Source organism: Chelonia mydas, chromosome 7 (genome assembly GCF_015237465.2).
Source record: "Chelonia mydas isolate rCheMyd1 chromosome 7, rCheMyd1.pri.v2, whole genome shotgun sequence".
NCBI classification, from domain to species: Eukaryota; Metazoa; Chordata; order Testudines; family Cheloniidae; genus Chelonia; species Chelonia mydas.
In genome coordinates this window covers 33,457-58,660 of record NC_057853.1, presented here as the reverse complement: position 1 = coordinate 58,660, position 25,204 = coordinate 33,457, and the positions used below count along the sequence as shown (strand labels likewise).

Here is a 25,204-nt window from a genome sequence, read left to right as displayed (position 1 = left end):
TAGCCCACCATGAACCCCAAATCTTTTTCAGAGTCACAGCTTACCAGGATAGAGTCCTCCATCCTGTAAGTATGGCCTACATTCTTTGTTTCTAGACGTATATATTTACATTTAGTCATATTAAAATGCATAATGTTTGCTTGTGCCCATTTTGCCAAGTGATCCAGATCATTCTCAATCAGTGACCTGTCCTCTTCATTATTTGCCACTCCCCCAATTTTTATGTCATCTGCAAACTTTATCAGCAATGATTTTATGTTTTCTTCCAATTTATTGATAAAGATGTTAAATAGCGTAGGGCCAAGAACCAGTCCCTGCAGGACCCCACTAGAAATAGACTCGCTCAGTGATGATTCCCTGTTTACAGTTACATTTTCAGATCTATCCGTTCACCAGTTTTTAATCCATTTAATGTGTGCCATGTTAATTTTATATCATTCCAGTCTTTACTCAAAAAGTCAAATGCCTTAGAAAAGTCGAAGTATATTATGTCAACACTATTACCTTTATCAAACTTGTAATTTCATAATGTAAAACAAATATGAAGATACCTTGACAGGATCTATTTTCCATAAATCCATGTTGATTTTCATTTATTAAATTATTCTCCTTTAGGTTCTTTATTAATTGAGTCCTATATCAGATGCTTCATTATCTTGCCGAGGATTGACATCATGCTGACAGGCCTATAATTACCCAGGTCAACCTATTTACCCTTTTTAAAAATTGTCACAACGTTAGCTTTCTTCCAGTCATCTGAAACTTCCCCAGTGCACCAAGATTTATTGAAAATCAGCATTAATGGACCAGCGAGCTCCTCAGCAAGCTCTTCTAAAACTTTTGGATGCAAATTATCTGGAACTGCTGATTTACAATTATCTAACTTTAGTAGCTTCTGTTTTACATCCTCCATAAATACTAGTGGAATGGAAGGAGTGTTATCACCAGATGACAAGATTGCATCATCTGCTTTTACCCAAATACAGAAAAGAAATATTTACTGAACACTTCTGCCTTTTCTGCATTATGATTGATAACTACCATTTTCATCTATTAATAGAACACTATCATTGTCAGGATTCCTTTTGTTCCCAATATAATTTAACAAACTCCTCTTTATTGTCCTTAACTCTGCTGGCAATAGATTTCTCCTTGTGTCCCTTGGCTTCTCTTATCAATTTTCATACATACGTCTCTCTCGAGACAGATAGACAGACACACAGCTCCCTTCACGTCCCCACAAAACCAGGTTGGTTTTTTAACCAGCCCAGCTTTCTTCCTCAGTTGTGGGATTGAGGCTTTTTGGGCATCTAGTAAGGTGTTCTTAGATGATGTCCAATAATCATTCAGATTTTTCTGATTAAATTCTTCCTCCCAGTTGATTTAGCTCATAACTGTTTTCAGCTTTGTGAAATTGGTCCTATTAAAGCACCAACTGTATATTACTGGTCTGGAATTTATTCTGCTTGCACATTATAAATGTGATCAGGATCACTTGTACCTAAACTACCATTAACTTCTAATTCTGTGATAAGTTCCTCTTTATCTATTAGGATAAGGTCTAATATAGTGTTCCCACAAGTGTTGGCAGCAACACTTGTGGAGTTAGGAAATTGTCATGTATACTGTTTTGAAATTCCAAGGATGTTTTAGTACAGGCAGCATGAGACCTTCAGCATATGTCACTCAAATTGAAGTGAATGGAAAGCCCTCCCTAAACACACCCATAAGACTACTACCCTCTCCTTCATATTCCTTTTCAAAACCCATTTCTGCTATGTGGCCTACAAGTCACCCAACATTTAATGACTAGGCTAAAGGTCTACATTTATGCTATAAAAAAGTTCATGCAATAAAAAAGTTATAACATTTTAAATGCATATACACATTTGGAATATTGGATTATCTCCTTCTTCCCCAGCCTACATACATCACTAGTCTTCCTAGGCTGTGAGCTCCATGTCAGCCTTTGTATTTGTACAACATCTAGCACAGAGAAGCCCTAATCCTAACTGCGGCTTCTGGGTACTACAACAATGTGATCTGTAAATGAAATACAAAAAAATTACTTATGTTAAAAGGGAAAGGATAAAGTTTCAGAGTCAAGCAATCAGAAGTTAAACACCAGAACCTTAATTTGGCCCCATAGAGAGGCACTCACCTCTTGAGCATCTCATATTGTCTCAGTGGTATACCACAGTCCATTTCTCATCCTTGGAACCCCTTGTAGGCTGCCAGCTAAACTGAGCAGTTCTTCAGTGGCCAGGGCCTCTGGCAAGTCACAAAAGCCAAATGAACTCCTTCTGGAGTATTAAAGAGTTCAGTAATTAAACAGTCTATTTGCCCTCACTGAGGTCTTCAGCCCCAGCTCTGAGCCCTTTAAAATCAGCTCTTTGTTCAGACTCTCAAATAAGGCTTGTCCCCTTCTTAAGGTTTACACCGGGGCCAGTAGGGGAACCTGGGCCTGTCTACTACTCCAGGTTCCAAACCAGGGACCAGCTGACACATACTACTTGATTCAATTTGTTGCTGTTTCTTCCCTGGGCCTCTTCCTACCTGGTCCTTTTAGCTTCACCCTTATCTCAGGATTAAGGTTCTTACATCCTCTCTCTCTCTTTGCAAACACAGATCTTCAAAATGCAGTCAGAAAGCAAAACTCTGGCTTTCCCTCAAGTTCCTTTGGCCAGAGAAGAGCACCGTTCCTTGCCCTTCTGGTGTCAGCCAGGAACAGAACTGCTAAGGCCCTGCAACTCCTTTTATCTGAACCTGCTGAGCTCTGACTGGCTGTCGCTAGCCCTTCTAGCCCTTGAAGGACCAGTTCTCTCAAGCTTTCAAGACAGCTGCTCCAGTGAATTCTCTCTAAGCAGGCCTGGAGGACTCAACTTTGCTGCTCTTTTCCTTCAACCTCACTGCTTCCTGGGGGTGTAGCAGAGCAATAGTGCCTCCAGTAGGGGCCACAAAGACGTGGTACACCCTGACACAGGCCCCCTAGTATAAGATTTTCCACCAGAGCTCTACCTCATTCTGTGCCCAGGAAGGACACAGGTCAGCAAATGAAGGAAAGTATTTAATATTTCTTTTTAAATTCAATACTTTCTCTGCTGAATACAAAATTATTAATTTACTCACAGACTTTTCCCTGTTATCACCATATATCTGAATATGAGAAATATAGAGTTTTTTTTTCACATCTTTGTGAGATAGGGAGGTATTATTGGCACCATGCAACAAAAGGGGAATTTAGGCAAAAAAGGATTAAGGCCAAATTTGCATGGACACTCAGTAAATGGATGCACAACTTGAAAATAATAATAGTACCTAGCTCTTATATAGTGCTTTTCATCCATGGGTCTCAAAGAGCTTTATAAAAGGAAGGAAGTATCATTATACCATTTTACAGATAGGGAAACTGAGTTGGAGAGGTGAACTGACTTGCCCAGCAGGCCAATGGCAGAGCTGGGAGTGGAATCCAGGTCTCCTAAATCCCAGTCCAGTATTCTATCCACTAGGACACACTGCCATATTTGAGGCAATTTGGATCAATTTTTCAGAAGTGATGGGCATCCATGGCACCCAGTAACTTCAGTTGCATTTGTGAATGCTCAACAATTCTAAAAACAAGGCTGACAGTTTGAAGCTAGGCATCCAATCATTGATACATCTAAAATTAGTGGATACTTATGCAACTTTGGCCTTTAATCTTTCTATGAGTCATTTTCCAGATAATACTATAAACTAGAGGATTAGATTTAAATCTGGAAGTCAGGGGACTGGTTCCAACACCAACTTGCTATGAAACTTTGGATGACTCACTTGCTCTTCTGGAGCATGCGTTTCACTATCTGTAAAACAGAGATAACAACAACAACTGCAAACATTCAGGTCTAAGTGACTTGCCTAGCATGTCACAGGAAGTCTGCAGCAGATCCAGGCATACTGACATGCAATTAACTACCTTAGATACAATATCATTCTTTCTTCTTATAGTCCCCTTCCTTATTCACTACACACCTTCCAACTTTGGCAGCAAATGAGGCAGGGGACCTACAGACAACAGCTACAGACTCATTCAATACACTACCCTGAATCATTCACTGAGCACTGTCCACTCTGAGCATGGAATGAAGAAGTGGACCTGTGAAAAAATTGTATGTGATCACCAAATCATAGGGTTAGAAGGGACTGCAAATGCATCTGGTCTAACCCCCTGCCAAGATGCAGGATCACATAATTTAAGTCTTTATCATAATGCACATGCACATGGGGGAAGAAGTAACCTTGATTATAATATTTCCTAACTTTTGAGTGCTTGGCTTTTCAACCTTAAGATTCTTTTAAGATTGCATGTGAGGTATGGGACCACACACTGAACGAAGATTCCCCAAGCACCATCCATGATGTGCACTGAATAAAGCAAGAGTCCTGTGAAAAAATAGTATGTGATCATATAACTAAAGACTGTATCATTGTGCATATGCACAAGGGGGCAAATATAGGCTGGCAAAGACAACCTTAAATATAGCATTTCCTAATATTTCAGTGACTTTGCAACCTAAATAACTTTTAAATCATCGCTTTTGTATATATTTTTATATAAACACACAGGATTATTAAAATCCTTCCAAGTCTAAATAAAGCTCTAATATCTATCCTAAAGTCTCAAAAGAAAAACTCCAAATAAAAAGTTACTAATTTAACCAGATTTCATCTTGAAACTCGAGCATACTATGCATTTCTGATGCCTCAGCTTTTACAACTGTCTCCTAGATTCCCTCCATTCCACTGAAACAGTCCCCAGTAAAGTAATTGTAATGACTGCCTGTGACCCAAGAACTTCTTAATGCCAACTGAGAAGGAGGTGCAAAGGGGTTACAGGCCTCACATGGGTCTAGTGTATACATTTTAGATCACCAGAGAGTATCATGTGAGGTCTGTGTCACTCTGGTCATCAAAATCATTGTGAAATGTATATATAAATACTATGTAAGGAGTTATGTATACATACTGAAAATATGTTCTTTAAAAGTCTGTAGGTACAGGTCACCACCAAAGGTGAAAAGTGGTTTTCTGTCAGATGTTTATTCATCTATCCGTTCACAAGTAAACTGAGTATTGCCTCAATCACAATGGGCTTCTTACCACCAATCTGAGCTGAACGCTGATGAAGGATTGTGAGGCCTTCGGAGAAAAAAAAAAAAAATCTAACAGGAAGAGAAAAGCAACGGGGGGTGGGGGGAGAACCCTATTTGGTGGGCACACTTCAAAAGTTTTCTTAACTATATTTGGGGGCAGAGAAGACTCCCAAGCACCCTTCACTGAGAAAGTATAAAAATAGCAGTTTTGCTTCATGAATAAGGGGTCTCCGCTAGTCTAGGCTGAAAACACTGAAGAGAACTTTGGGTGAGATAAAACTCCTTTAGACAGGAGGTTAACCTCCATATACTCTGCTTCTTTCTGCAGACCTGAAGAAGAGCTCTGCATAGCTCAAAAACTTGTAACTTCCATCAACAGAAGTTGGTCCAGTAAAAGATACTAGCTTCCCTACTTTCTCTCTCATATATTGCATACCCATACAGCTACAACAAAACTGCAAACAGGAAGTTAACCTTTTAAATTTAGTCTCTAGAAAGTGTTAAGATTTCGTCTCATATGTAGCCATTTGTTCCCAATATTCTTACTCACTATTACTAGAATCTTGGACAATAAACTTATTCTTTATTCATTATAAACATATCTAAGTTCTGTGGTGTTACCACAAGGTGGCAGTCCAGAGCTGAATCTTACAAGCTGGCGTGTTTTGTTCCTTTAAGAACATTGGGCCTGGTAATTTTGTGAGTATTCCGTGGGTAAGAGGTTGGGTGCTGCAGGGAATTCTCCAAGGACTCACAGGTGTGTGCCTATTGCTATCTATACAGAGAAAGTGAGGCTTGCAAAGGTCTGGAAAGTAGTGCTTGTGTTGCCAGAAGCTGGTGCATTGAGGGAGCTGATTCACAGCAGGCACAGACACAGCTGCCTCATGCTAAGGGCAGGTGGTGATGGGGTACCTCAGAAACCTGGGTATCCCTGAGGAGCATCTGCTCAATACAACCAAAGATCTCTCTTCTCTAATTATTCTCCTTGACTCCTTTCCACATAGTGAATCTCCCCTTTCTCACTGAAGCCTCTGTCTTCTGTGAGTTTCTGTGACTCTGTCCTCTCTTGGTTCTCTTCTCCAATGTAGCTGACTGCTTTTTTTCCAATGGTGGTTTCAATGCATCCTCCCTCCTCTTCTCTCCCTTCTCTAGGCATCACTAGATTCCTCTCTTGGGTCTGTTCTTGGTCTCCTCATATTCTTTCCCTGTACTTCTCCCTGATCATCATGCAAAGTATGGATGGTCTAAACTCAGCACGAAGACTTGGGAGCACTGGAGCTGCCAAGCTCATTTCTTCACTTTGTCCATGATCCTTCTCTTTGAGTGCAAGAGTGAAAGCATGTGTACAGAACTGTTAATACATCCCTGTCACAGCGTTCAAGATGCAATCCAGACCAGTGAGGGGTTGTATCACTTCTTACCCTATAACCCTGAGTGCCTCACAATCCTTTGCTATTATAGCTCTCTGCCTGGGATGCTCACAATAAGCAATAAGTATGCAGCTTACACCATGAGTATCTGTGTGCTATGCAGCCAGTCCTGGTTCACCAACTGTAACCCACAAACCCACTTTGGCTTCAACCAGCCTCGGTTACAACCAGCAAGGTGACCCCAACACACTTCCAGTCCTGACTTTCCACAAAACTATGTGCCTTGAAGTGTCCAGCCCTCTCTTGGGCACTTCAGAGGAAATAATAAGGTGTATTGGTCCTTTAAAGAAACAAAACACAGGGGACTGGACTAGATGACCTCTTGAGGTCCCTTCCAGTCCTATGATTCTATGACAAGCATATTACAACTTATTAACTTAACTGTGGTAAATACACCCTTCCCTTCAAACACAGCACTGAGCTGGTTTATAATAGAATAAAAATAAAACAAATTTATTAACAAAATATACATAGGATTAAGTGAGTTCAAGTATAAGGAATGAAGATAAAAAAAAGTTACAAGTAAAAACAGAATATGCTTTCTAGTGACTAAGACTTAAACTACAGTTTTTGTTCAAAGTAGATTTCTTACCAGTCTTTTTTTTCCCCTGCCATCGATGACTCTCTCTCAGGCAGAACCTTCCACAGAAGCACAAAGGACTGGTTTTCCTTGTCTTTCTAGGAAAGATCTTTGCCTATGCAGGTGTCTCACCTATATGCAGTTTCCAGAGACTTCAAACCCCGCGCCCCCCCAGCTGAAGGGCCCATCTTTCTCAGCTTGCAAGAGTTCTGCTCCCTTATGTGTGCCTAGTGACGGATGCCAAAGACGGCTTCTGTCCTTGCTTATATCTTCCAAAGTTAATTGACCTTGTTTCAAGAAGCAGGATGACCTCATGTTGTTCTTCCCTTCCTGTGGACTTCCCATCCCCTTGCTGATTACTATGTAAACGGGTCTTCCATTGTTTTTGGTCACACCTTGCTTAATCTCATTGGAGACAGGGAGATGGGAACCATTTCCTTCTTGGCTTGGTCACAGACTGTAAAGCATAATATTAATGGGTATCCATAGCGCCTTATGTAGTGTTAATGCAGACAATTCACAACATCAATCACCAGTGTGTCATTAGGTTCCAGAAAAGACCTTACTTGATACACTTTTATAATACAGTAATATTGTATACAAGCAGTTGATTCAATTGCCTTTCACTTAGGGTTCAGCCCCCATGTCTTTACAGACCAGTAAACCTTTGCAATGTATTCTTTTAAAAGTAAAACTCAAGCTACTTTCTCCTGCTGCGGTTTAGATGCCATGCTGTCTCCTTCCCCACTTGTTAGCTTGATATCTTTGTTTACCAAATTTGGAATTAGACCTTCATTGTCTCTGCCTGATGACTGGGCTGGACAGAGAAGCAAATACATATTTCCTTTGTCTAAGGGAGCCTGTGCTTATGCATTGCTCGCCAAACACATTTTAAGAATATAATTCTAGTACATATTTACAATTGTTTGTACATCCCTGTGCATGCACCATACAAGAATATTAATGAATGAGTTATTAATTTTCCAGTGATATATTTTACATGACAACTTTTAGATACATATTATAAGTACAATGAGTTGGGGTACATTGAATTGGTCACTCCTTACCTGATACCAGTGAGTTCCTTCCCCTCTGGCACTGGGATGCTCTTAGGGTTGTAATTCCCCCACCACATAAAGAGATGGAGAAGTGGAGCTAGGTTACATATGAACAAGGAGAAAGCTATAGAGATACCCACTTTCCTTGTCAGAGGATGGAGGGAAATGGAGGAAAGAGTGGAAAGCCTCCAACAATATCTTCCCCCGTCAAGATACTTCATTGATGCCCTATGTTTTACCACATCAATTCACATTCTTTGTGTTGGCCTTTAAGAATCTGCACAGCTATACTTCTGTCTTCTTATATTTCTTCTTTTATGCACTATGCTTTGCGATTCATATCTCCTTGATACTCCCTTTGTCTCCTTCTCCATCCCCCACCCCAATAATCCCACGTCCCAGCAGCCAAGACAGTGTAAAAGAGGGTAGAAAGACCCCTTCCCAGCAACCAGGGCAGAGAGGAGGACAAGAGGGAAAGTAGATTGAGCAGTGTCCATCTACATGCCAGCAGATAGGAAAAGAGAGAGAGAAAACTTTGTCTCTAAATTGCCCTGACATATTTCCAGCCCAAGTGATACAGATACTTTTACATCTGGCAATTGACCTCCAACAGCACAAGCATAGACAAGCATTACATGGACAAGCATAGCCTACAAAAATAAATAAATACTACTCTTTACACAGATAAAGCAACTCTGTGGCTTTAGTATTATTCAGATTTATACATCTGTGTAATGGGGTGCAAAGATATTATCAGTAAATCTGAAGTTAACTTCCACCCAACTTTCCCTTCTCTTTACATAGGTGCTGAGAAGGGAGGACTATAAATATGGCTTGCCTGGGAGGCAGAGGCAAGAGAAAACCTTCAAAAAGGGAGAGTTCCGCCCCCAGGGCTAGAAAGACTTTGCTGAACCTCTTACCTGGGGAACTGTATTGTTAACATTCTGATTATATTACATTATTTTAAGTTTTTTGCTGGGGGAGGGGGGAGAAGAGAAGGTTGTTACAAGCATTAACCCTTGAGGCAGAGACTTGGCTGACTATAAGTGTTTTTTCTCCTGTGTCATTCCATAATCTTACAGTCCCTTTCATGCAGACTGTTGGAAACTCTACACCCACTAGAGTGTTTTCACATAAGGGCCTCCAGCTTCATATGTTGCTGTTTCCTCTCTGGAACCCAACATGTCCATATGATTCCACCAAACAAACGATAAGGCTGTACCAAAAAACACTAAAGGTCAGAAAAAGTCAGAATTAAGATTGTCTGCGCAATCTTAATTCTGCCCTCTTGCGTATATACATTATGATACAGTTTCTCAATTAATATCCTATACTTATGACTGCCCAATAGATTTGCAGCCAGGAGCACAGGTCTCATTTGAGCAAATCTATGCTATGTCAGAACCCAAAGCACTGAACCTCCGGCTCTGCCTAGATTACCGAACCTTGAATCAAATCACTATCAGGAATCAATGCTCTCTGCCCCTAATTCCCAAGTTGCTAGATCACATGGGGACTGCCTGAACATTTACAAAGCTAGACCTTCAGGGGCCTACAGCCTCATGTGTATTACAGTGGGAAATGAATGGAAAACAGCATTTAGGCCCTGTTATAGCCACTTCAAATATTCAGTAATGCTATTGGGTCTAACAAACACTTGGGGCATTTTCTAACATTTCCTCAGTAACGTGTTACAGGATATGTTAGACAAATATGCTGTAGTCTCTCTCAACATACACATTTTTTCTGACAACCTAGAGCAGCATAATTTCCACGTCACGATGATCCAGGAGAGTCTATGTCAACATGGCCTTCATGCTAAATTAGAAAAATTTGCTTTTGATCAAACCACTACAGAGTTCCTGAGTTGTATCCTGTCTCCTGAAGGAATCAAGATGAATCCGTGCAAGGTACAGGTGTTTGCAATTGGGTTGCGCTTCAAAATGTACATGATCTGCAATGCTCCTTTTAGGCTTTTCCAACTTTTATCATCAGTTCATCCCAAACATCTCAAAGCAAATCACACCTCTCACAGCCCTACTCCACAAGAATGTTCAGTTCCATTGGCCCCATGATGTCCAAACTGCTTTCAAACAATTAAGGCTAGCCTTTACTACTGCTCCTATACTGGCTCACCCGGACGCCATGCAGTTGTTTGTTGTAGAAGCAGACACCTCCAGTATGGTGATTGAAGCAGTACTCTCACAAAGACAAGGGGCAGAGCACATTTTACATCCCTGTGCTTATTATTCCCAGAAACTCAACCTTGCAGAGAAGAAATGTGAAATCCTGGACAATTAACTTCTAGTAATCAAAAAAGCCTTCAAAGAATGGCATCATCCCCTCGAGGGAGCCCAGCATCCAGTTCAGGTTTTTAACAACCATAAAAACTTAGAGCATCTGCGCAAGGCTAAAGTATTGAATCAGTGACAACTTGGGTGGGCCTTGCCTTTTTCATGGTTCAACTTCATTATCTCCCACTGTCCTGGCAAAGACTTAGAAATGGCAAAGCCAGTACCTTATCCCAAAAGGGAGAATCAAAAGGGTCTGAGCCAGGAAATATCTCACATACTTAAACCCCATAATTTCCTGAATTTCGCCACCCCACAGGATTTATTTTCTATAATCCATTCTGCCTCTGCTTTGAGCATACCTTCTGATGAGTTAGCCACACTTTAAGAGCCATATGACACTCAGGAGAGTCATATCTACGTTCTCCTTGGTCCCACACATGTGGAGGCACTACAAATATGCCATGACTTCCTGCTAGTGGAACATCTGGGGCACCTCAAAACCCTATGTTTGGTATCCTCTTTCTTCTGGTGGCTCCAAATATATTCTACAACATAGTTGTTTGTTGCTTCCTGCAACTTGTGTGCTCCTGCCAAGACACCACATGGTAAACCCTTTGGCTTCCTTCAACTCTTGGAAACCCCAACAAGGGCTTCAGCAACTATCGCATTGGATTTTACTGTAGAACTTCCAGGGTCCAGTGGGTTTACAATGATCCTCACAGTTGCAGACCACCTTACAAAAATGGCCCATTTTGCTCCCTGTATCCAAAGAAACATTCCAGCTATATTTGCTGAGGACACTAAATTGGGAGGAGTAGTAAACACACTGGAGGGTAGAGATAGAATAAGAGGGACCTAGACAAATTAGAGGATTGGGCCAAAAGAAATCTGATGAGGTTCAACAAGGACAAGTGCAGAGTCCTGCACTTAGGACAGAAGAATCCAATGCACCGCTACAGACTAGGGACCAAAAGGCTAGGCAGTAGTTCTGCAGAAAAGGGCCTAGGGGTTACAGTGGATGAGAAGCTGGATATGAGACAACAGTGTGCTGTTGTTGCCAAGAAGGCTAACGGCATTTTGGGATGTATAAGTAGGGGCATTGCCAGCAGATCGAGGGATGTGATCGTTCCCCTCTAGTCGACATTGGTGAGGCATCATCTGGAGTACTGTGTCCAGTTTTGAGCCCCACACAACAAGAAGGATGTGGAAAAATTGGAAAGCGTCCAGCAGAGGGCAACAAAAATGATTAGGGGACTGGAACACATGACTTATGAGGAGAGGCTCAGGGAACTGGGATTGTTTAGTCTGCAGAAGAGAAGAATGAGGGGGGATTTGAGAGCTGCTTTCAACTATCTGAAAGGGGGTTCCAAAGAGGATGGATCTAGACTGTTCTCAGTGGTAGCAGATGACAGAACAAGGAGTAATGGTCTCAAGTTGCAGTGCGGGAGGTTTAGGTTGGATATTAGGAAAAACTTTTTCACTAGGAGGGTGGTGAAGCACTGGAATGGGTTACCTAGGAAGGTGGTGGAATCTCCTTTCTTCCGGCAACTCACAGAAGCTACTAGATCGCACGCCCTGGTTCTCATGGGCGACTTTAATCATCCTGATATCTGCTGGGAGAGCACTACAGGGTGCACAGACAATCCAGGAAGTTTTTGGAAAATGTAGGGGACAATTTCCTGGTGCAAGTGCTGAAGGAGCCAACTAGGGGGAGAGCTTTTCTTGACCTGCTGCTCACAAACCGGGAAGAATTAGTAGGGGAAGCAAAAGTGGATGGGAATCTGGGAGGCAGTGACCATGAGTTGATCGAGTTCAGGATCCTGGCACAGGGAAGAAAGGTAAGCAGCAGAATACGGACCCTGGACTTCAGGAAAGCAGACTTCGACTCCCTCAGGGAACTGATGGGTAGGATCCCCTGGGGGAATAACATGAGGGGGAAAGGAGTCCAGGAGAGCTGGCTGTATTTCAAAGAATCCCTGTTGAGATTACAGGGACAAACCATCCCGATGTGTCGAAAGAATAGTAATATGGCAGGCGACCAGCTTGGCTTAACAGTGAAATCCTTGCGGATCTTAAACATAAAAAAGAAGCTTACAAGAAGTGGAAGATTAGACAAATGACCAGGGAAGAGTATAAAAATATTGCTCGGGCATGTAGGAATGAAATCAGGAGGGCCAAATCGCACCTGGAGCTGCAGCTAGCAAGAGATGTTAAGAGTAACAAGAAGGGTGTCTTCAGGTATGTTGGCAACAAGAAGAAAGCCAAGGAAAGTGTGGGCCCCTTACTGAATGAGGGAGGCAACCTAGTGACAGAGGATGTGGAAAAAGCTAATGTACTCAATGCTTTTTTTGCCTCTGTCTTCACGAGCAAGGTCAGCTCCCAGACTGCTGCGCTGGGCAACACAGCATGGGGAGTAGGTGGCCAGCCCTCTGTGGAGAAAGAAGTGGTTAGGGACTATTTAGAAAAGCTGGACGTGCACAAGTCCATGGGGCCAGATGCGTTGCATCCGAGAGTGCTAAAGGAGTTGGCGACTGTGATTGCAGAGCCATTGGCCATTATCTTTGAAAACTCATGGCGATCGGGAGAAGTCCCGGACGACTGGAAAAAGACTAATGTAGTGCCCATCTTTAAAAAAGGGAAGGAGGAGGATCCTGGGAACTACAGGCCAATCAGCCTCACCTCAGTCCCCGGAAAAATCATGAAGCAGGTCCTCAAGGAATCAATCCTGAAGCACTTACACGAGAGGAAAGTGATCAGGAACAGTCAGCATGGATTCACCAAGGGCAAGTCATGCCTGACTAATCTAATCACCTTCTATGATGAGATTACTGGTTCTGTGAATGAAGGGAAAGCAGTGGATGTATTGTTTCTTGACTTTAGCAAAGCTTTTGACACAGTCTCCCACAGTATTCTTGTCAGCAAGTTAAAGAAGTATGGGCTGGATGAATGCACTATAAGGTGGGTAGAAAGTTGGCTAGATTGTCGGGCTCAACGGGTAGCGATCAATGGCTCCATGTCTAGTTGGCAGCCGGTATCAAGTGGAGTGCCTCAAGGGTCGGTCCTGGGGCCGGTTTTGTTCAATATCTTCATAAATGATCTGGAGGATGGTGTGGATTGCACTCTCAGCAAATTTGAGGATGATACTAAACTAGGAGGAGTGGTAGATACGGTGGCAGGTAGGGATAGGATACAGAGGGACCTAGACAAATTGGAGGATTGGGCAAAAAGAAATCTGATGAGGTTCAACAAGGACAAGTGCAGGGTCCTGCACTTAGGACGGAAGAATCCAATGCACCGCTACAGACTAAGGACCGAATGGCTCGGCAGCAGTTCTGCAGAAAAGGACCTAGGGGTGACAGTGGATGAGAAGCTGGATATGAGACAACAGTGTGCCGTTGTTGCCAAGAAGACCAATGGCATTTTGGGATGTATAAGTAGGGGCATAGCCAGCTGATCAAGGGACGTGATCGTTCCCCTCTATTCGACATTGGTGAGGCATCATCTGGAGTACTGTGTCCAGTTTTGGGCCCCACACAACAAGAAAGATGTGGAAAAATTGGAGAGAGTCCAGCAAAGGGCAACAAAAATGATTAGGGGTCTGGAACACATGACTTATGAGGAGAGGCTGAGGGAACTGGGATTGTTTAGTCTGCGGAAGAGAAGAACGAGGGAGGATTTGATAGCTGCTTTCAACTACCTGAGAGGTGGTTTCAAAGAGGATGGTTCTAGACTATTCTCAGTGGTAGAAGATGACAGGACAAGGAGTAATGGTCTCAAGTTGCAGTGCGGGAGGTTTAGGTTGGATATTAGGAAAAACTTTTTCACTAGGAGAGTGGTGAAACCCTGGAATGCGTTACCTAGGGAGGTGGTAGAATCTCCTTCCTTAGAAGTTTTTAAGGTCAGGCTTAACAAAGCCCTGGCTGGGATGATTTAATTGGGGATTGGTCCTGCTTTGAGCAGGGGGTTGGACTAGATGACCTCCTGAGGTCCCTTCCAACCCTGATATGCTATGATTCTATGGATAATCCATGTTTGTCCATATCCATGGTCTCCAAAATCGGATTGAGGGATGCAATTCATCTTTTGGTTCTGGTGGGAGGGACTGCACATTTTGGGGGTCCACGCCTCTGCTCTGCATAACATCCTCAGACCAATGGTCAAACAGAGAAAGTAAACCAAATCTTGGAATAGTATCTATGATGCTATACCAACTATCATTGGGATGACCGGTCCTCACTATTACCATAAGCAGAAAAAGCTTCCACAGGTCAGACCCCTTTCTTTGCAAACTACAAGTTCCACACAAAATTACCTGTATCCTCCTCCTATCCAGCAGCATCAGATTAGATTCAACAGATCAATCAGACTCAGGAGAGACTGAAGGGCCATCTTGAAAAAGCACAACTGGATTATAAAAGGCATGCAGACCAGCACAGCCAACCAAGACTCCCTTATTCAGTAGGGGATCAGGTATAGCTCTCAACAAAACTTCTTTGTACAGACAGACTTTCCTGCAAACTAGTTCCTGGGTCCCTATCGAATCTGATGACAGATCAACCCAGTCACTTTTGAGCTCCACCTGCCTCAACCCTCAGAATCCATCTGCTTTTCCATGTTTCAATGCTAAAACATATGCAGAAAACCCCTTCCCTCAGTGGGAGCAACCATCTCCTCCACTGGTATGCACGCAACGCCATGAAAGTATATCATTGAGGAGGTCCTTGATTCCAAGTTTAAGTGGGACAAATTCTGGTACCTATTCAACTGGGATGGGTATGGCCCAAAGGTGCATACATAGGAACTGGCAGAAAACATTCATGCCTCTACTCAAGGTGTTCCACAAAAACCACAGAGAAACGCGGTTCAGCACCCCACCAGGATACCCCTAGGGGAGAGGATACTGTCGTGACCCCCTGGGTCTTGAACCTGGGTCTGCTGGGTTCCCAGTTGACTGTCAGCTCCCCGCTCCCACCCAGCAGCTCACTACTAACTGATTGACCAAAGAGATGATGAAACCTGAAGCTACATCTGGGTCCTGATTGGAGGAACACCAGAACCTCTGATTGGGTTTAAATAGGAAGCCCTGACCAAAGAGAGGCACAGGAAGTTGTCTGCACAACTGGGCTCTATCTGGCTGCTATATTGGACCCTGCCTTCTCAACTCACTCCCAAAAAAAAAAAAAAAGTCAGTAGAATTTTTATTGTAATCCAAAAGGAATTTTCCCCCTTAAATAAAAAACCAAAAACATCAAACAGAACAAATCAAAAACAAACAAACAAACAAACAAACAAACAAACATCACCTTCAGGAGAAAACAAAACAGAGTATTCTAACTCAAAAGGTGAAAGTTTCAGACCAGTTTTATTACTTTGCAGTTATATAGTACTTTACAAACAATGAGCCAGATTATCTGCCCTACTGTGTGCAAAAGGGATGGAGTCTTCCTCTAATTTCCCTGCTGAGGATACCAACAGCATGGGGGAGTCCCCAGAAGAGAAAAAGATGACACAGCTAGCTCATAATCACCATTCCCTGTAGCCTATTATGGGTGGGGGGGGTGTCTATTGCGGGCATGCAGAGGATGTGGCTAATGTACACTATGCTCCAGCTATGCTCAGCTGGAGAGCGTCACTTAGGGACCACTGCCAGCTAGCACAAACTAGAGTGGCATGTAAACTGCTCTAACTTGCACCAGGGACACGGCAAGAATCAGGAAGCCATAATCAGCTCCTTAACAGCGTCTCTTCTCTGCTGTATTCAGTCTAGGCTGAGTGCAGCATAGAATTTAGCTACTTCACAGATCTTGCCTTAACTGTCTATCCCACCCCAGCCCTCTTGCTAAATTCAAATTTAATATTCAATTTACTAGCACTAATTTGTTGATTAAGGAGGTAAGTAGTAAACCATTAATCTCAACATAAAAGATGATTAACTGTCAGACCATTAAGACTGTGTGTGTGTGCATGCATTCACTGAGGACGAAAATGTGTACAGTGAGAAGGATAGGGTAAATACCACAGCAGCATCCAGTATGATGCCACATGGCATACATGCAGAAAATAGGGATTTAGAAGTTAAAATACTTATTCAGCAAGCACTTTAGTCTTAATGGATGAGACACAAACTTGGAAATCATGAGACTGGTTTTGATATCAAGTTCCTGTGAAACCCTCTGTGAGTCACTCTCTCAGAGCCTCTACTTCACCATTTGTACAACTGGGATAACAACAAACTATATCTTAGCCTTGACCTAGACAGTGGTGACAGCTTTATCCCTATGTCACGTATGCAGTCACATGAGGCCCTGTTCTTCCAGGGGTCTCATAACACATTGACCTGACCCATCAGCTAGAGTGCGATCCTTAATTCTTTCTCTTGTCCTATTGAACTCTGGTGCCAGGAGTAGTGGAAGTCCTCCTCACATCATTGCTTGGAAAGCTGCATGTCAGCTCCACCTAGTGGCATTCTGGTCCCAATAGAAGTGCCACTTGTTTTTGAAAAAAGAAAAGGAGTACTTGTGGCACCTGAGAGTGAGCTGTAGCTCACGAAAGCTTATGCTCAAATAAATTTGTTAGTCTCTAAGGTGCCACAAGTACTCCTTTTCTTTTTGTGGATATAGACTAACACGGCTGCTACTCTGAAACTTGTTTTTGAGTCTGCACAGCCTTTAATAAGGTTAAGGAGTTCTGCAATCAGACACCCAGGTAGGAATGGACAACATCGTAAGTGGGGAAGAAGATACATGGGCCATGCAAATATTATTTCACCTAGAGCCAGTCCTGTCAAACAGATTAGCTGCTCATGAACTAAATTCTGCCTTTACAACTAAATTCAATTCTAGACTTTCTTACTGAATTCCAGCTTTACAGGGAACACTGTCCCAACTACCCCTGCCTTCTTAGGCATACAATTTATTCTCTTTGTTCACTTAATCTTGGGTTTTCTTCCACAGCTTTACTAGCATATTCCAACCCTAACCTATATGAGCCATCTCTCTAATGTGTAGTGTACCAAATTCATTCCAAGTCAATGGCACTAGAGATTAATTTAGGTTTCAATTTTGGAAATAGGATTGGCTATTTGCAATAATGATCAGTAGAAGTAAAAACAAGGGACACACTGTCCCCAAGCACCAACTCTTGGCATATCCCTTACCTGCAGCAATCTGTGTTCCAGGGTAGCTAGTTCCAAGTACTGGGTGTCTTCCCGGGATACTCGATCCAAACGATCGCGAACTTCCTTCAGTTTGATTTGCTGGGCTTCTACACTCTCACGAGCTTCTCGTACAATTCCTCGAGCTACCATAAACACTTTTTCAGCCTGAAAAGAGGGAATGTAAGCAGGTTCCCGTTTATCACTGAGTAGGTCTAAATTGCTGACTTCATGGATGTGAATTTGGAGAAGGGAGATTTCTCATTTAACAAGTCCAGAAGACAAGCTACTAGGCCTGAACACATTCATAATATTAATTCATTCCTCAGTTCATTTCCAGCAAAGATATACAGCTGCTCCTTTTCCAAAGTTCAGTGAAGGAATCTCCTTTGTACTGGCTAACTGAGTACTGTATCTGCAGTCTCTGTGACCCACGGACCTCAGTGTCAATTAGCAGAGGACACAGGGATGTATAAGGTTTACAGTAGGGCTGTCAAGTGATTAAAAAAATTAATTCTGTGATTAATTGCACTGTTAATAGAATATTATTTATATAAATATTTTTGGATGTTTTCCACATTTTCCAATATATTGATTTCAATTACAACACAGAATACAAAGTGTACAGTGCTCACTTTTTGTTTATTTTTTATTATTTGCACTGTAAAAACAAAAGAAATACTATTTTCCAATTCACTTAATACAAGTACTATAGTGCAATCTCTTTATCATGAAAGTTGAACTTACAAATGTAGAATTATGTACAAAAAATAACTGCATTCAAAAATAAAACAATGTAAAAGTTTAGAGCCTACAAGTCCACTCAGTCCTACTTCTTGTTCAGCCAATCGCTCAGACAAACAAGTTTGTTTACATTTGCAGGAGATAATGTTGCCCGCTTCTTGTTCACAATGTCACCTGAAAGTGAGAACAAGCATTTGCATGGCACTGTTGTAGCCAGCGTTGCAAGATATTTACATGCCAGATGTGCTAAAGATTCATATGTCCCTTCATGCTTCAATCACCATTCCAGAGGACATTCATCAATGCTGATGATGGGTACTGCTCTATAACAATCCAAAGCAGTGCAGACCAACGCACGTTCATTTTCATCATCTGAATCAGATGCCACCAGCAGAAGGTTGATTTTCTCTTTTGGTGGTTCAGGTTCTGCAGTTTCTGCATCACAGTGTTGCTCTTTTAAGACTTCTGAAAGCATGCACAACACCCCTTCCCTCTCAGATTTTTGAAGGCACTTCAGATTCTTAAATCTTGTGTTGAGTGCTGTAGCTAGCTTTAGAAATCTCACATTGGTACCTTCTTTGCGTTTTGCCAAATCTGTAGTGAAAGTGTTCTTAAAACGAACAACATGCTGGGTCATCATCCGAGATTGCTATAACATGAAATTTATGGTACAATGTGGGTAAAACAAAGGCAGGAGACATATAATTTTCCCCAAAGGAGTACAGTCACAAATTTAATTAATGCATTATTTTTTTAACAAAAGTCATCAGCATGGAAGCATGTCCTCTGAAATGGTAGCCAAAGCATGAAGGGCCATTCGAATATCTAGCATATCTGGCACATAAATACCTTGCAATGCCGGTTACAAGAGCATCATGCAAACATCTGTTCTCACTTTCAGGTGACATTGTCAATAAGAAGCCGGCACCATTATCTCCCATAAATGTAAACAAACTTGTTTCTATTAGCAATTGGCTGCACAAGAAGGAGGACTGAATGGACCTGTAGGCTCTAGAGTTTTACATTGTTTGTTACATAACTGCACTCAAAAACAAACAAACAAATCTACATTTGTAAGTTGCACTTTCCCGATAAAGAGATTGCACTATGGTTCTTGTATGAGGTGAATTGAAAAATACTATTTCTTTTATCATTTTTACAGCACAAATATTTGTAATCAAAAATAATATAAAGTGAGCACTGTACACTTTGTATTCTGTGTTGTAACTGAAATAAATATATTTGAAAATGTAGAAAACCATCCCAAATATTTAATAAATTTCAATTGGTATTCTATTGTTTAACAGTGCGATTAAAATGGTGATTAATTTTTTTAATTGCAATTAATTTTTGGAGTTAATCGCGTGAGTCCTAGCTCACACAGATCCCCTAGATCTGGTATTTACATACTAGTTCATCAAAGAGTGTCATGTGAGGCCTTTACTGAAAGCCTGTGTCACACTTGTCGTCATAATAATTGTGAAAGTGCTGATAACATGTAAGGAGTTACATGTATATACTGAAAACTATGCTCTTAAGGTCTATGTCTTTGGTCTGGTCACCAGAAGGTGAGAAAACAAGTTTCTTCAGGCAAGAGATATTTATCTATATGTCTGATTACATGGAAATTGAGTATTATATGATTCACAATGGGAGCCCATTTACATTCTGAGAGGGAATTTACAGAAGAAATAAACCAGCAGGAGGAAAAGTCCTGTTTACAAGTGAAGACAATGGATTTTTGAACTATTATAACAGTACCTATAGGTACAGAGCTACACTCTGAATCTTTTATTGAGGGGACACGCTGAGAGCATGGCAGAGTAGGATCACAGCCTATCTGGCTGAAAAAGGCTGGTGGGCATTAGTAGGTTCTAGAATGAGTGTTATGATTTTATTTTATATGTAAACCTTTATTTCCAATACCTCCATCGACTTATTACTTGAATCTCTGTTCAGTGTGAAATAAACTTCTTGTGTTCATTAAAAATGTGTTTAAGGGCTGTGTGTTGAGCAGAGTGGTGATCCTGAGGTGAAACTAGTAAATTGGTGTGTACTATTCTTCTGGAAGTAGTGGATCTGTTAATTCTGGGAGCAACCAGTGGAATAGAGGCTGGGCACTCCAGAGGGATACGTGGAAGTCTCGGGGGTTGGAATGTACCTATCATTAACCTGTAAAGAAACAGCAGGGCCCGCGGAGCCCTGGAAGGCAGTGTTTGTGTAACCACAGGCTGGAGATGTTGGGGAACTGAACCACAGCAAGCATAGACAAGACTTCCTTGTGCTAAAGGCAGGTGTTGGTGAGAAGCCTCCCAACCCGGGGTGCCCTAGAGAAGTGTCACAGTTTTCCTTTCTATTTCAAAGCTAGAACTTATGTTTTAACAAGACAACTCATCACTAGCCTTCCACGTTGTCTCCGTATGTTAACGATGCAAAGGATTACCTCTGTCACTTTTCCTTGAGCATCTCGAACTTCATTAAGACCAACAAACTCTTCATATCTATCCCACCAACTTTTGACCGTTGTAGAGATTCTTTTGAGGGAGTTTCTTCCCAAAACTTTCCCTACTTCCGTCATCCGATGAAAAAGTACCATGGCCATTTCCATTGCTGGCTTAGTCTCAGGCCTCTTAGGTCCTGGTGAGCAGTAAGTCCTCACTACATGTAAACTCATTCTTTGGCTCCTCGGTATAAACGAACGGCGATATTGCATGCCATGCCATACTGAGGATACGGTAGCATTACACCTCATGACATCTAAATCTTGAATCCAATCACTGATTAAAACCACTGCAAGGATAAAGAAGCAAAGAAGAGTTACAAAATAAAAAGGAAAAAATAAATACATACCTCTTAAATCTAATGTACATAAGGCTGTAAAAAGAGACATACCTGCTTGTTAAAAATTAAGACATTAACACTAATGATGGCTCCACAACCATTACTTACTTAGGCTGCACTAGGATACTTTCCATGGTTTTCATCAAAATGCTTATGTATGGCAGTTCTGCCATATATTCTTGCCTTCCTGCTACTCATAAGTATTCCCATGATGCCTCCCGATTACTAATTCACTCAAAGGACCTTGAGTAGTGGACTTTTGCAGAACTGGTAGAAATATAAACTGCCACAAAGAAGCATAGCACTCAAGCACAGAAGCAATTTACCTATGGATCTGTTTATTATACATTTCCACACTTGAGCTTAGCACTATTCTATTCCTGCTACTGATCCTGGGAGGAGGTGGGGGGAAGCAGAGGAAAAAAAGGGAAAGACAAAAAAAAAAAAAAATCAATGAAGGGGGAAACAAAGACACCTTCCCCCAAGAGAAATTAAATACTGGAGTGGGGAAAGACAAATACACAAGGGACAGAGGTAAAACAGTGGGAGTGCCAAATTTAGTTTTCAACATAATTTCTCCACCCGTGAGTATCTGGAAAACTAAAATCTAGACATGAACCACCAAGATCATCAAATTAGCTCGTAGTGGCTCCACAGAAGGGGTTGCTTTCTGAAATAGGCTAGAAAGGTATATATGTTGTTCCCCCACTCCCTCCAAAAGCAGATGCCCTATCAGTGTGAAATTTCAGTATTAACTTCTATGCCTTTTGAATTTTTGTTTGGCTTCACTTTACAGTTTTTAATTGGAAATCTTTTAAATTGGACTTTGGCTGAAATTTATCCATAGCCATTTTAGCTTTCATTGTTGACAGAAATCTTACAAAAACATTGACTCTCTATAGAAAACTTGGTAGCAAGTTGGGTCCCAAGTAGATCTGGTGCACACAGGTAGTTAAATAGGATTTAGGGGGTCTTATTAGCTAATTGATGAGGCTGGGTGCGTATAGATAAAACCTTCTCCACCAGAAGCTGCACTTTTTTTTTTGGTCAGATTTTATCCTACAACGGAGAAGCAGTCATGTAGAGCTGCTTAAGGATAAAACAGTCTCATCAGCAGCTGCACTTCTATCCACCACAGGACTGCCTCCTGGTTAAGCTTTTTTTTTCTTTAAACCCATGGAAATTAATACAAGCTTTTTGCATGGGACTGCTGATAAACTGCCTCACAAACACATCTCGTTACATTAACTTAGAGTTAAGATTTTTTTCAAATATATTTTCTCACACCAGTGCAAACACTAATTGGAAGGTCACAAGTTTCATTGCTCAAGTAGGCTGAGCTCTGTGTTATCCAGCTTAAGTGAAAACAGAGGGCTGGCTGCGGGGGACTGGCTTAACTGGAGGGAAGGGCTCGCCTGTCCATCCACTGTATTGTGATGCAATATAACCACTGCATTTTGATGCCACATAACCACTGCAGGTAGTGAGTTCAATGAATGTAGAAGACACCTTGCTACAGTGTTGACAGCTTGTGGAAAGTTGATCACCTGTTCACTATAACTAAGGCTAAGATTTTGTCATGGTTATTTTTAGTAAAAGTCGCGGACAGGTCACGGGCAATAAACAAAAATTCATGGCGGGGAGGTCACAGCATGGAGGGACACCGGAGCACAAGTGTCGGCTATCCATGCTTCCTTAGTGGACCCCAGTTTAATCGGCCCAGATGTCCAAGTGACGATTCAACCCTTCAAGTCAAACTCTTTTGACTTGCCTACAGCCAAGTTGCCGGTCCAGTACAAGGGCTGGTCAGGAACATGGACTTTTGCAGTCTATGATGATTATCCCATCCCCATGCTGTTGGGGGAAGACTTGGCCAATCACGTGAAGCTAGCCAAGAGTGTGGGAATGGTCACCCGCAGCCAGGCTAAGCAAGCTGTCACACCTAGCTCTGTTTCAGAAACTTCTACCAGGACCCAGTCAGAGGTGATGGAACCGGACCCCATGCCAACGTCTGCAACAGCAGTAGTGGATCCAGTCACAGAGACCCAGACAGAGCCAGTCCGAGAACCGGAACCGGGAGAACAACCAGCCCCAGAACCATTGCCAGCACTGAATCCAGTACTTGCAACCCCAACACCAGAAGACCCCACCGAACCTGCACTGGCAGCAGCAGATAACCCTACACAAGAGGCTCAGCCGAAGCCTGAGCCCCAACATAGTGCACCAGCAGAGAGCAGTTCACAGTCAACAGAAACAGCCCCATCACCTGCATTGCTTCCAGAGGGACCAAGCCCAGGTCAATAATCCAATGAGGAACTGGTGTCTCCAGCATCAAGGGAACAGTTCCAGACCAAACAGAAAGCAGATGAAAGCCTCCAGAGAGCTTGGACGGCGGCACAGAGCAACCCACCGCCTCTCAGCTCTTTTAATCGATCCAGGTTTGTTGTAGAAAGAGGACTTTTATACAAGGAAATGCTTTCTGGTGGACACCAGGAAGACTGGCATCCTCAGAGACAATTGGTAGTTCCAACTAACTACCGGGTAAAGCTATGAAGCTTAGCCCACGATCATCCTAGTGGCCATGCTGGGGTGAACAGAACCAAAGACCATTTGGGAAAGTCGTTCCACTGGGAGGGAATGGGCAAGGATGTTTCGACCTATGTCCGGTCTTGTGAGGTGTGCCAACGAATGGGAAAACCCCAAGACCAGGTCAAAGCCCCTCTCCAGCCACCCCCCATAATTGAGGTTCCATTTCAGCGAGTAGCTGTGGATATGCTGGGTCTTTTTCTGACAAAGACACCCAGAAGAAAGCAGTACATACTGATTTGCATGGATTTTGCCACCTGATGGCTGGAAGCAGTAGCTCTAAGCAACACCAGGGCTAAAAGTGTGTGCCAGGCACTAACGGACATTTTTGCCAGGGCAGGTTGGCCCTCCGACATCCTTACAGATGCAGGAACTAATTTCCTGGCAGGAACTATGGAAACCCTTTGGGAAGCTCATGGGGTGAACCACTTGGTTGCCACCCCTTACCACCATTAAACAAATGGCCTGGTGGAGAAATTTAATGGAACTTTGGGGATACGTAAATTCATAAATGAGTACTCCAATGATTGGGACCTAGTGTTGCAGCAGTTGCTCTTTGCCTACACAGCTGTACCACATCCCAGTTTAGGGTTTTCACCATTTGAACTTGTATATGGCCGCCAGGTTAAGGGGCCATTACAGTTGGTGAAGCAGCTATGGGAAGGGTTTACATCTTCTCCAGGAACTAACATTTTGGACTTTGTAACCAACCTACAAAACACCCTCCGAACCTCTTTAGCCCTTGCTAAAGAAAACCTAAAAGATGCTCAAAAAGAGCAAAAAGCCTGATATGATAAACATGCCAGAGAGTGGTCCTTCAAAGTAGGGGACCAGGTCATGGTCTTAAAGGCACTCCAGGCCCATAAAATGGAAGCGTCGTGGGAAGGGCCATCCACGGTCCAAGAGCTCCTGGGAGCTGTTAATTATCTCATAGCATTCCCCACCTCCAACCGAAAGCCTAAGGTGTACCATATTAATTCTCTAAAGCTCTTTTATTCCAGAGAATTAAAGGTTTGTCAGTTTACATCCCAAGGAGAAGATGACGCTGAGTGGCCTGAAGGTGTCTACTACGAAGGGAAAAGCGATGGTGGTGTGGAAGAGGTGAACCTCTCCATGACCCTTGGGCATATGCAGCGATAGCAGATCCAGGAGCTATGCACTCGCTACACACTTACGTTCTCAGCCACCCCAGGACTGACTGAACGGGCATACCACTCCATTAACACAGGTAACGCTTACCCAGTTAGAGCCCAACCTTACCGGGTGTCTCCTCAAGCTAAAACTGCTATAGAAAGGGAGATCCAGCATATGCTACAGATGGGTGTAATCTGCCCCTCTGGCAGTGCATGGGCCTCTCCTGTGGTTCTAGTTCCCAAACCAGATGGG

The 25,204-nt window shown here is 42.5% G+C and overlaps 1 protein-coding gene across 1 annotated transcript in view; it reads right to left on the bottom strand.

Annotated features, from left to right (window-relative positions):
* The window catches only part of CCDC51 (coiled-coil domain containing 51), a 38,053-nt gene that overhangs the window by 4,922 nt on the left and 7,927 nt on the right, over positions 1 to 25,204 (bottom strand). Inside the window, exons 2-3 of the mRNA XM_007053106.4 lie at positions 20,835 to 21,181; positions 17,651 to 17,815 (exon numbers count right to left, since the gene is read on the bottom strand). Coding sequence (XP_007053168.3) covers positions 17,651 to 17,815; positions 20,835 to 21,143 — 474 coding nt within the window. The 5' untranslated portion in view covers positions 21,144 to 21,181. The remainder of the gene's footprint in view (positions 1 to 17,650; positions 17,816 to 20,834; positions 21,182 to 25,204) is intronic.